Source organism: Nansenia antarctica (genome assembly GCF_963989245.1).
Source record: "Nansenia antarctica genome assembly, chromosome: 4".
In the NCBI taxonomy this organism is placed as follows: domain Eukaryota; kingdom Metazoa; phylum Chordata; class Actinopteri; order Argentiniformes; family Microstomatidae; genus Nansenia; species Nansenia antarctica.
In genome coordinates, this window is record NC_137689.1 from 68,008,954 (window position 1) to 68,022,260 (window position 13,307).

Sequence of the window (13,307 nt, forward strand, 5' to 3'; positions counted from 1 at the left end):
GCTGAATTGTGGGTAAGCACTTTGCAGCAAGAGAAGAGGGCAGACGACGATCCGCCATTTCAGCAGCAGCGATGAAGAAACGCTGTTAGACAAAAACACTGAGAGAGGAGGACTCAACAACACTACTGCGCACTGACTGAGCTGAGTTGGGCAACTCTGAGAGGAGGCAAAACGAGTCCTCTCAAAGTGAACGAGAAGAAGGGGCTTCGGAAGATGGCGGTCGACAGACGAGACGAGAAAGGTGATTTATATAAATGACATCGTTTTTGATCAACCATTGCCCCTTAGCCTAGCCATTGTCTCGTGGCTACGTTCCCTTTGTTGACTGTGGGTCTAACAGTGAGCTAGTGAGCTAACCTCGCTGTCCGTCAAACACACCGCATAGCATTCTTATCCCGAGCTAACTGAGTTATGATGCTAGACCACCAGTGTGTTAGTTCTTCTTTGGCTTAGCTAGCTATCTTCTATCTATCGTGACCAGTGTCGGTATCGATTCCAGCTAGAGACTTGTTAGCTTCTTAGCTTAGCAAGCCGTGGTGGCTAACTATCAACAATAGCATCGACCATTCTGCAGAAATAATGTTAGCTAGGTCAAAGGGTGAAGCCGCGCAAATATAGAGGCCTACTAACGATCATGTTTACGTTGTGTTATATAGGCTAATTGTCAACTTGGCTTTGCTTTCTTAGTGTGTCTTAGCGGGAAATCTCGATGAATGAGTACATTTATTTCTCACGTTAATTAGAGCTATCTAGGACACGGTAGTGTCTGTTAATGATCGAGCCCCTTGAGTTGCTGTTTCGTTATGTTTCTTGAATGAGGTGTGTGTCGGGCTGCAACCAAAGTATGACTGGGGAGGTTCTCATGAGGTCCAACCTTTGTTATGACATAAGATGACACCGGATGGCTGGCTAATGTGTACAACCATGTGGTTCCGTCAATGTTCTAGAAGGAGAGCTCAACGTTCTGGAAGACATACTCACGGAGGCCCCGGACCAAGACGACGAACTGTACAATCCAGAGAGTGAACAGGATGCAAACGACAAAAAAGGTATTTTGAAGCGCCCCAAACGTTGGTTATGCCCAAAAAAACAAAACAAACATTGAAAGTGTTGACCGTGGGGATATTTGACTATTCTTCCTCAGGGTCTAAAAGGAAGAACGACCGCGGGGACAATCTCGAGACAAAGCGCCTGAGACCCTCGGGCCACGCAGCCAGACAGGCTACAAAAAGACCCGTGCCGTCTGCCGGGGCCAGTGGTAAAAAGCCAGGGAATCTAAGGGGCAGACACCCCTCTGAGTACAAGAGCGAGGAGTATTACGAGGACAGGAAGACACATCCCATGAGAGCCGGTGTGTCTAGGGGCGACCCACTCAAAACACACAATGACAAGCCGCTGGCTCGCAGGAGAGAGCCCGACAGGAGAATCAAACCCCTGATGCCAGAATTGTCAGAGGTAGGAGCGATATGCCAAGATGATAATGCTAATACTACTAATACTCTACTAATAGGCTATTTGTTTGTCATAATGTAAGTTGCACATATTATTCAGGGTTCGACAGTAACGCTTTTTTACTTGCCCGGAGCAAGTCTGCGCCGTCTGTTGTTCTTCCTGCACACAGGTAAAAATATGGAGGATCCAGCAGCGTCGTCGGGCTCGCGCAAACAAACCCGGCGAATGTTTTTCTTGCTCCGGGCAAGTAAAAAAGCGTTACTGTCAAACCCTGTTATTATCCTGTTTACCCCCCCCCCCAAAAAAGTATTTGAATGTAATGATGCTTTATTGAACATTCTGCTGTAACTCCCTTGTGTGTTCTAAAGAAGCTGAGACGCCCCAGCGAGGAGGAGAGCGTCAGCAGAGTTAGCCCCTCCTCCAAGGGAGAGGACCATTCAGAAGAATTCGCCTCAGACCAGGAGACTGGCAGCACAGCAGACTCGTCCGAGGGTAACCGATCGAACGTGGAAGAGGAAGAGGTCATGGAAGAGGAGGAGGAGGAGGAAGGGGAGAAGGGCCCGGAGGAAGACGAGGAGGAGGTTGAGGAGGAAGAAGAAGAAGAGGAGGGGGAGGAGGAAGAGTACGAGCTGGAGGAAGGAGATCAGCGGGGAGCAAACGAGCCAAATGATTACGACACCCGCAGCGAAGCCAGCGACTCCCAATCCGATTCAGTCTCCTTCTCTGAAGGAGAGTCTGTCCACTCTGGCTCTGGGTCTGAGGCCTCAGGTAAACAAAACCTTCTGCTGAACTGGCCTCGTTGTCACGTGGCATCATATTCCTCATCTTCCTAGCCTCAATTAGAATAATTAGTGTTCTGACCCACTCCTTTTATATAAAGCTCAATGAATACACCAAGGGACATGCTTTCCAATTCACTGTTCAGATGAGGAAAGCAAAGAGAAGAAGCACACTAGAGGGGTTTCTCCAGTCATATTTGTTAGAAGTGGAAACAAATCTTCCAGGAGTCTCACTCTCCCCAGGAGTTTTTGAACAGTGTGGCATGACTTATGCTTATTCTAGTCAAAATGCATTAAAAATACTGCTAAACAGCTGAATTCACAGATGAACATGAATGATAGTGCTTTATGTTTTAACTATGATGCCGTTGGTGATCAAAGATAGTTACTCTATCATTACTAAAAATGTTGTTTAATTTGCCTAGAAATAGTTATAGCGGTGCCCCCAGGAACACAGCACCATTCTTACATTATTTGGGTAGAACCCTGGCTTTAGAGTCATTTGCAGATATCGAAATGTCCTGAAAACAGCTCTGGCACTTTACGGGATTATAAGAGTAGGTTAAAGGTTTGCTTTCAAGTCCACACAGATAAAGATTTTCTCTCCAGTGCTAAAATATTAAATCATTGAAATAAGGCTATTCCCTAGCCATCTTCAGGATTCTGCCTTTGCTCCTAGTTTGGGAACGTTCATGCTTTGTTACAGTGGCATTGATCCATGTGCATCACTGGCAAAGCACGTCAGATTATAGTTGTGTAATTCTCATCAGTTGTGTCGACAGTCTTGAATCCTGGTATTCTCAACTATCATTTAACCTATTTTAAAGGGGAACCTTTAAATTATTTCAGGTTGTTGACCTCCGTTTTGTTCTTCAGTTGGTAACATGACATAGTGTTGTGCAACACGGCAAGTTGTATAATCTAGTAATATTTACCAATGTCTCATGTCTACATTTGTTTTGTTTTTTTAAAGGTTCAGAAAAGAAGCATGATAAGCTTTCGTCCTCCGTTCGAGCTGTACGCAAAGTACGTTCTTCTAACTTCCCAGATCAAACCAGCAAGCTGAAGTACATCCTCCGAGATGCCAGGTTTTTCCTGATAAAGAGCAACAACCATGAGAACGTCTCCCTGGCTAAGGCAAAGGTGTGATTATTTCTCACCATCTTTAATTACCCATTTGTATGCGCTTGTATGGAAGCTAAGGAAGTATTAAATAAAATAATAAATGTCATCAATCCACACACAATACTCCACAATGAGAAAGTGAAAACAAGTTTTTTAACATTTCTGCAAATCTCATTTGCATAGGAATCAATTACAATTACATTTTGAAATGAAAAACGGGTAGGAAACCCGAGTAATGGTATAACACACACATCAGTCATCCATAGAACCATTTCCAGTCCAGTTCAAAATTCACACGAGTTTGAGTTTGTTTCCTCATGGTCACATTTTTTACCCACACTGAATACATGCAGTCAATCTAATTGTCACTGTGGTGGTGATTTTCAGGGTGTGTGGTCCACACTGCCTGTGAATGAAAAGAAGCTGAACGCTGCCTTCCGTTCTGCCAGAAGTGTCATCCTTGTGTTCTCTGTGAGAGAAAGTGGAAAATTTCAAGGTAAATACAAATCTACAGTGAACATGGTGTCCCCCTAAGGCGATCAGTGTAGTTTCAGTTGTTTACTATAGCACCCCCTATTGGGTGAAATTTTGGAAATGCTGGATCTCTATGGCAAGACGCATCATTCACCAAGTTTCATCCAAATTGTCCCAGTGGTGTCCTACGTATCGCACGTGACTGACTGAAACTGTTTGAGCCTGATCCACAGTCCTTTCGCTGATTTCATTGTGGGGGTACAACACAGCTATGGAGCATGTCCATAGTAAGTCATTAGGTCTGCATTCTGTTTTAATGTGCGTTTCCGTTATCTAGGTTTTGCCCGACTGTCTTCTGAGTCACACCATGGGGGTTCCCCTATCCACTGGGTCCTGCCTGCAGGAATGAACGCCAAGATGCTTGGCGGCGTCTTCAAAATCGACTGGATTTGCAGGTACCCATTAACTGGATTAGGCTGTACTTTATACTGCATCTGGTTTAATTCTATTCTCGACCATCAAATGAATTAAGCCCCCCCTACCCCTATGCGAGTAAAGTACATTTTTGACATCCCGTCTGTTTGCAGACGCGAGTTGCCATTCACCAAGACGGCTCACCTCTCCAACCCATGGAATGAACACAAACCTGTAAAGATTGGCCGGGATGGACAGGTAAAGATTCTTGATCCAACATACCAGTCAACCTGTTACCTCTTTGTTGTTTAGTCCACAGTTTACTTGGTGTACTTATTTACTAATTTATCTCCCCCTCTCTTCCCTTCGGTCCTTACAGGAGATCGAGCTGGAATGCGGGATGCAGCTCTGTATGCTTTTCCCACAGGACGAGAGCATTGACTTGTATCTGGTTATTCATAAAATGCGTCACAAGAGGAGGATGCCCTCGGAGCCCCGCTCTCGAGGACGCCCGCCCCACCGTGAGCCGGCGCGCGACCTGGGAAGGTTAGAAATGTTCTTTGGACTGCTAGTGCGCTCGCGCCTTGGCGTGACGTGACGGAGCGCTTGTTCCTACTCTGATCCTCCCCACGTGCTCTCGTCACATCCGAAGAGGGATGCCTGAAATCCTCAGAGGCTGCACGGACCGAACGCAGCTTTGTTGAGGATTCATGTTATCTGCAAAAACCCAGCGCTAGGCTGTCCAGTATGTCTGTCTCTGCTGGTAGTGTGTAATTTATGTGCCCAAAACCGTTCCAGTGTAAAAGAAGTAGGTTATGTTGGAATGGTGATATCCCAGAGTAATGAATTGCACCTCATTGAAACCATGCTAAACCACATTAAGTTTGAATTCAGAAAACTTATACACAAATAGCTACTTGAATTAATTTCTTTAGATGAGCTGTTTTAAATTTGTTCCCAAAGCCTTTTCTTTCAGGAGTACCCTGGGGATAAACCTTATCATATATGGGACTTTTTAAAAGGAGCCATAGTAATTAAGCAGAGAAGATGACATCGATTTGAGGGGGGAGAATGCTCGATAAAAAAAAAATGCTTTCAAGAGGAGCATTTTTGCGGGACTTTTTCCAATGGTTTTCCCCTCCAAGTCCAAAAGCGGGCGTTCTATTGAATATACCCTAGATGTATACATGTCGTAATGTGTACGGTGTGTAGCTGCAGAGGGAGAGGGAGAGGGGGAGAAAAGCGAGCGTCCATCCACCAGGCTGCTGGAAAGCTGTAGGCCAGTTTGGAAAAGAGTCGTTGGCCTATGGGAGACCTGGCAACAAAAGCAGTGGGGGCGGTTCCTGTGTCTTTTCACAGTGCTTCCTGTTGCAGTGCCTTTGGACTCGTGTGTTTTAAGGGATCCTCCGTGTTGAGAGCACTGCATTATATGAACTCTGGGTCTTGGGGGTGAGAGGAGGCAAATATGGGGGTGTTACAAGCAGATGTTCTGTTAAATATAGTCTGCCCCCATCATAAGGACATCTGTTGAACTGAAAATGTCCATAATACCATCAATCCAATCCCCCCCCCACCCCACAGCTCAAGAAATCATATGGGGGAGATATGTTGGTTACAGTCACTGCCCACAACCCCAAAGGACTGAGGATGTTATTGTTGTGGTGGTGAGAGCCATTTGTTAAAAGTTTTCCCCATCTGGAATTGCATCTGGTGGTAGGTAGGGGAGCCCCAAGGAATGGTTCCTTATCCTAACCTTAATGGACTGTGAAGTAAGGTAGGAAGGAGGAGACCGGGCCGATACCCCACTCATTTCTTTTTAAGGCATCAATGGACTGAGAAAGCCCAAGGGAAGTTGTAAGCCAAAGGGTTTGGGTCACCTTTTGGTTTATAAAAAAAAAATGGCTGAAGCTCCTCTTGTCTTTTTGTTTGAATGCAATGGACTGCATCACCCCTATCACCCCCCCTTCTCTGCCTATCCGGGCCCCTCCCCCTTGTAATGTGTTTGTGGCTGTAGACCCTAAACCATATGATGGACTATATATGAACTTTTGCTATCTTAATATTTGCCAACGGTAACAGTCACAAAACTACAAGAAAGCGGTATGTTACCATTTTAACCGGCTTTTTCTCATTTCCTGTAGACATTGTTTTTCATCTGGGTTTCTGACAAACTGGTTGACTGTAATTTAAGATGGAAGATATCTTGTGGAGTAATGACCATCCAATCTGCTTACATTTTATATGTATGGATAGTTGTATACAATAACATTATATGAAAGGACAATAGATTAGAATAGCCACAACTCCAGGCTATTTACCCAAATCCAAATTTTTTGAAACATGGGTTAACTGCCTCAAATGCCCAGCCTACAATCAGTTTACGAAGGATGCACTTCATTAACAGACCTCCAAACATCCTCTTTTAAATGTAGAATTGGCTGAACTTTTGTGTTATGGGACCTCAACAAAAACTGGTGAACTAATGTTTTAACTTAATAGTTTATTACTTATTATTTACCTAATGGTTTAACTGTCCACAAGCAATTAGCTTTCAGAATGCAGGGCTTAACACACAGTCTGATCAATATTACTGTTTTGTTTATGCGTAGTGTTTAACTTTTTGTATTTTGGGGGTACTACCATAAAAACATGCAATGAAATGCATCCAGAATGTTGGGCATAAATGAACAAGTTCTCACCCTGCTGGAGACCGAAAATTACAATATTGCATGACAGGTGCTAACAATCATGTCTCTGAATATGTTAATAGTGCATTTTACCAAGAGGAATTGTGATGTTTCAATAGGATGTTCAGAGTGTGTTGTGAGTGTGTTTTGACAGGGGTAGGATGTTCTGTGGTGTCAAGTCAGTGGCATTTCTCTCAATTTCTTTACCTAATTCATGTAGGCGTCGGCCAGAGGAATTTGACATGCACAACAGGAAACGGCCAAGGATTGACTATCCACCAGAGTTTCCCCAAAGACCAGGTTACTATGACTACTAACATATGTTGGTATATGATCGGTAGTAACTTATTCCTAGCAGGGTTGGTGTCAGTTGAATTTCATTACAGTCAATCAGTTCAGTGAATTTGAATAAAAAATGTAATGATTGCAAATAGGGCATTTATTCTTGGAGTTCTCGTTCAAATTAAATTGGGATTCTATTTTTACATCAAACATTTTTTATTATTATCTTTCTTTATGTGTGTATGTAAATTAAACTTGACTTGACATTCAATTGACACCAACCCTGATTCTGAGCCATTTTAGGAGCACTGTCATAGAAATGTAAGCTTACAAGGCAGAATGTATCTGTTACATGTGTGTTGTGTAGAATATTATTATATGTACAATGTCCTGTTCAACAAAGATGACCAATGCAAGTAGTATGTAAATGTTACATATAGTGGCTGCTGTCTGATTTGCATTTGTGTTTTAAAAGGTTATCTGGTTTTGCACTGATGTTAGATATTCTTTTAATGTCTGTAATGTCAAGCCATTGTTTGAACGAGCCTTCGGACAATCATACAATTTAAAGAAACGTTTGTTGTCTTGAAAGTAGCTGTTCATTGATAATGTGCTGATTTGAAAGGTAATTCTCAAAAACGTATCAGTTTGCTTACAACTATACTTTTGAAAAGGAACCTGTTCTAAATATAGAATTCTGTATATTAGTTAGCTCATTTTACGTCATGAACCATTCAAAGTAAATGTCCTCTATCTGTCATACAGGTTTCATGCCGGACCCACGCAACCAGCCTGTGGACCGGTAAGCCCGTGTCATCATAATACTGGTTCTCTCCCCTGCATCACACATCCTACTCTCCAAAAGAGTAACCAATAACTTTTATTTAACCCTTGTTTCACCATGTCTATGAGAAACCTGGCCAAAACAGCAGCACACTGTAAGATGTGAAACTAATCCCAGTGCGTTTTCCAACAGGCGGTTCACTGGTGTACGAAGGGATGTTTTTCTCAATGGGGTCAGTTACCTAATGCACCTTTTCATAGCTTTCATCTCCCTAAAGGGAACATTTCATAATTGTCTTCACTGTCTTTTATGAAATCATGTTGTTTAAAAATGTATTGGTGTCAATCAAAGTTTTTCTGTAGCCAATCCACGCATTTGGTCTGATGTCCAATACCAGCACTTATGATCCTGTCATTCTCATTAACGTAGTTCATTTTCTCCCCAGTCCTACAATGATTATATGAGAGAATTCCATCACAACATTGGACCACCCCCTCCGTGGCAAGGAATGGTAGGTCTAAAGTTGTTTTAATGGATTGATTCGTAATGGGGTGATGTTTATTTTTCATATGTTATTATTCACATGTCAATCTGAATAATATTATTCACATGTCAATCTGAATAATATGCTTTATCCACTGAAGGCTCCGTTCCCTGGAATGGAGCAGCCCCCACATCATCCATACTACCAGCACCACCCACCCCCACCCCAGGCCCACCCCCCCTTCTCAGGCCACGGGCACCCCGTGCCACACGATGCCAGATTCAGAGAGAAGAGAGTAGTACGCTCCTTTTCATCAAGCCTGGTAGGACTGAAGACTTCCTCCAGCTCTACATTTTTATTTTTATTGCTGCTGAAAGATCACAAATCTGCCAGTAAAAGTCAACGTGGTCACCTTCCTGTGATCAAGTCTAGTTGTAATCTAAACATGTTCTCTTGCGTCACAGCATGACTACGACATGAGGGTGGACGACTTCTTGAGGCGTACCCAGGCAGTGGGGCCCGGAAGACGGAGCCGGCCTCGCGAACGCGACAGACAGAGGGAGCGAGACAGACCCAGAGACGCACGCCGAGACAGAGACAGAGACCGCGGACGTGAACGAGACCGGGAGAGAGACCGGGTCAGGGACAGGGAGAGAGAGAAGGAGAGGGGACGCTACAGAAGATAATGACAGAACGAGAAGCTGTTTTCTTTTCTTCTTTTTTATTTTATTTTATTATGATGAACTGTACTGTCTCCATGAGTAATTGTGCTTTTCTACATTACGTTGTCATGAGCTCATGTCTATCATGCATGCAGTGTAACTATACTGGGGGGCGGGGGGGCAACAACCAAAAATGCATTTTTATTTTATTTTTTATTTTATCACGTTGGAGAAGTGGTGAAGTGGTTTAGAGTGTGTAACTCCTTTCACAGGGGAGGTGTTATCCGTTTGTTCTTCCCTTGATACATAAACTCGGTTCCTGACCTTAAATGTTTGCCAGTCTTGTATGTATCTCAAATCAGAAGGATTGTGTGACCCTGCACTTGCCACAATGTCTTTGTTGTTAATAATTGTACATGGTTAAATGAAGATATAGCGACTAAAAAGGATAGTGAACTGTACTGGCAGTGTCTGTAGCAAGTACCTTTTTGCTGGCCTTTTTCATTTCAAGCCATGTGTGTATTTCTAGTTTTTCAGTGGAAGCAATATTGTCATGTCTGAAACTTTCCTTTTGAAGAAAAACTCAAGACTCCAATCAGTGCTATATGGCATTGTTTTGAAAATCCATGTCGAGATGTTTCTTGTTAATTTGGGGGGAAAATAATCTGTTTTGTACAAAAAGACAAAAGACTGAGTGTTGCTGCTTCTGAGAAAACCCTTTTATATTGTCCAGTGCCTGAGTAGGCTTTTATGTACAAAAAGTTTCACTGTACTTCCAATAAAACAGCAGATCTTACTCATAATTTGTGATTGTCGTTGGCATTTATTTTCTGGATTTGGAGGCTCACGTAGACCGACAAAGGTGACACGTAAGGTAGTAGCTACATGTGTTACCAAGCATCACATTTCCATATGGCTCGTCACCTTTTTAATGCGTCCGTATATAACCGGAAGTACTGCTAGCGATGAGGCGAACATTCTGCGACTCATGAAGTGCTGAAATGGCTGCGCCCACGGTGCACGGGCGATACTTTGGTCAATGGATGGGTCTTTTATTCATTTTGGGTATTAGCATTCCCTCTGCCACAGCGCTAATAGAGGGCCTTTATTGCGGCACTGAGATATGTTACGATGTGCTCGCAGTGTCTCGAGACGCGACCAAATCCGAGATAGCTCGTGCTTACAGACAGCTGGCCAGGACGTATCATCCTGACAGATTCCGGGTTAGGGACCCAAGTCTTGCAGGCGAGACTGCAGAAAGTGCACACCAGAAATTTCTCCTCATCGCAACTGCATACGAGACGCTAAAGGTACGTTGGAAACCTCCATAATATGTATGTTGTATATACCATGACCGAGCAGAATGTACCCAGCCTGGAGGGAGCTCGCAGCTGACGTCAACTTCTCTTGATTTGCCAATGTGGCACTTTTCTCAACTCATGAATGGAAGGTATTCAGTCATCGTTTAGTGTACCAACACATTATTCCATATGCACTTTCTACAGTATGTTGTGTTATTTATGGAAAGTCTACATATTTCCAGTCATAATCATGTATTGTAGTATTTATTTATTATGGTGTTTTTTTTGTGTGTTTTTTTTTTTTGGGGGGGGGGGCAATTGGAAAGTAAATTATGAGAAATAAAATTGATTGATGAAATTGATTACGGAATGCGCATATCTTTCTATTTTAGGATGAGGAATCTCGTAGAGATTATGACTACATGCTCGATCATCCTGAAGAGTACTACAGTCACTACTATGCCTACTACAGGAGAAGGTTGGCACCTAAAGTGGACGTGCGGATAGTCATTCTTGTGACTGTGTGTGCCATATCAATTTTCCAGGTAGGATCACATCCTCTCCCAAGTTCTCAGATGTTTCGATAAAGACAAACAGTTTCTATTCATAATTGGGTGTCTCAATTGTCTTGCCATCCCTCAGTATTACAGTTGGTGGAGCAGCTACAATGAAGCCATCAATTACCTCTCAACGGTGCCCAAGTACCGGATTCAGGCTACAGAACTGGCCAAGCAGCAAGGACTTCTGAACAGGGCGAAAGAAAAGGGCAAAAACCGGCGATCAAAGGAGGAGATCCGTGAGCAGGAGGAAGAGATTATCCGCGACATCATCAAGAACAAGATAGACATCAAGGGAGGCTACCAGAAGCCGAACATCTCGGACATCCTCCTCTGCAAGATCGTCCTCTTCCCGTACTACCTGTGCGTCTATGTGATCTGGTACGGCTCATGGTTATATAAGTTCACCATCTGCCGGGAGGAATATGGAGATGAAGAGAAGCTTTATATAATTCGCAAGAATATGAAGATGTCTCAGTCTCAGTTTGACAGTCTGGAGGACAGCCAGAAAGTGACCTTCCTGGAGAGGCAGCTGTGGATCAAGGAGAATTATGAGGTTTGTGACAAGTTTAGGATTATTGATTCATCTCCTGCAGGTTTGACTTCTATAAAAGTCTGCATAATATTCTTGGTAAGCACACAAACAAAAGAGCGAATGTTACTTTTGAAATGGTACCGGTTTCCGATTTAGCACCCTGAATGGTGCTAATACTGCGGCACCTCCATGAAGTTGCGTGTGCTTTTTCTATTCCTACCAGGTGTACAAGGAGGAGCAAGATGAGGAGATGAAGATGAAGATGGCCTTGGATCCTAGATGGAAGAGGTACCGACGATGGATGAAGAACGAAGGCCCCGGCCGGCTAACTTTCATCGACGATTGACAACATGCATATATTGCACTTGTGCCAATATCATTTAAGATGCACACTGTGTTTGCATAGATGTGTACTTGTCAACAAATCTTCTCATGTGCAAATATGGGCACACATGATTGACAATGGCTGTTTATATGGAGAATTATTTTCATAGATACAGTATTGGACACTACGGTGAATGGTAGAACTGTAAGATCTTGCTAGCTATGTTTGAGGCCTTATGGGACATGTTCTACTATGTGAGGCCTTTTAAAACATGATCTTTCAGCTTTTAATCACAAAGAAGTGCAAGGTATGTCAAACGGGACGAGCACCACCGAAATCTGCCTGGAGGAAACTCTAGAGTCTAGAGTTACTGATGTTTACATAGGATCGCTGAGTCTCTTATAGCTTGTTTCTATGTTACATCAAGGTTGTTTTTTTATGCTTTGTTCTTTGAATTGCTCTCCCTATGCATATTGGCTGAAAAATGTATTTGAGTTATGAATGTTACAATTGAAAATATACTAGATAATTGTGTCCATACAAAAGAAAGCCCATGCTTTTTTTCTCAATCATTTTTGAAAATGCGATGTTACTTCACTGCATGTTTGCAATCAACAGAATACGTACAATATGGATGATATGGGAAGATATTTTTTTTAATATATATATATATTTTAATGGGTTGACTATTGAAGTCCCATTTAATGAGAGCTTCTTTAATGTCAAACTGTTGAGGTGACAGCTTCTCTGTAAACCATGTGTTGTTGTCTTTCCCTTAAATTCACCCAGGACATGTGGTGAGTGTGAGGGCAAATCCCTGGAAAGAGTAAGCTGTGAATTGTAAACAAAGCAGAAGTTTACTTCTTTGTAGACGCATTCATTTAGAAGTAAAGCTAACTTATCTGCCTGGGGGGGTGTTCCACCAACGTTGCTAAAGGAAAATCAAGGTCCAAATCCTGAGACTTGTCAAAATAAGTCTACATTTTCCTTTAGCGAAGTTGATGGAATACCCCCCAGTTCAATGTATAGATCATAATTAAATACCAACATTAGGCTATATAAAATATAAAAACAGATTAAAAGAACAAATGGCAATTTCGTTATTGTTATATTTGGAAAGGTTTGACGTTTATGCATTTATCAGTGTCAGAAGTCATTGAACAGGCATATCATCATCATATAACAATAACATGAATCTCCAAGTCTGGCTTTTGTGTTAATTTTTACCCAATTTGAGAACATCTTGTTTGTTTTATTGCAACTCCAGTAAGAACAAAGTTAATTTAAAAAAATACTTCCGACGTCGCTTTTTAACACCAGGGGGCGCTCTAGTGTCACGGTGCGGGAAATAAATAATGGTATAACCAAAACTGGTGATAATCGTGAAAGCCACATTGTGTAAGATTTCAACAATAATAAGTAGTTTCAAATAATGCCATTAAAAAA

At 42.5% G+C, this 13,307-nt stretch overlaps 2 protein-coding genes across 2 annotated transcripts; both read left to right on the forward strand.

Annotated features, from left to right (window-relative positions):
- The first annotated feature begins 48 nt into the window (after window positions 1-48).
- On the forward strand, window positions 49-9,940 carry ythdc1 (YTH N6-methyladenosine RNA binding protein C1). Its single transcript, XM_080528989.1, has 15 exons — window positions 49-241; window positions 948-1,049; window positions 1,145-1,455; window positions 1,821-2,220; window positions 3,205-3,374; window positions 3,744-3,852; window positions 4,168-4,285; window positions 4,418-4,502; window positions 4,624-4,790; window positions 7,152-7,231; window positions 7,979-8,015; window positions 8,190-8,229; window positions 8,443-8,508; window positions 8,642-8,803; window positions 8,946-9,940. The coding sequence occupies exons 1-15, from the start codon at window positions 214-216 to the stop codon at window positions 9,165-9,167; spliced, it is 2,097 nt and encodes a 698-aa protein (XP_080385115.1). The 5' UTR covers window positions 49-213; the 3' UTR covers window positions 9,168-9,940.
- Window positions 9,941-10,144: 204 nt separating this feature from the next.
- dnajc25 (DnaJ (Hsp40) homolog, subfamily C, member 25) lies at window positions 10,145-12,318 on the forward strand (the record flags this gene model as incomplete). The annotated part of the gene is made up of 4 exons (XM_080530132.1): window positions 10,145-10,453; window positions 10,837-10,989; window positions 11,087-11,557; window positions 11,760-12,318. The coding sequence occupies 4 exons, from the start codon at window positions 10,145-10,147 to the stop codon at window positions 11,880-11,882; spliced, it is 1,056 nt and encodes a 351-aa protein (XP_080386258.1). The 3' UTR covers window positions 11,883-12,318.
- Window positions 12,319-13,307: the final 989 nt, after the last annotated feature.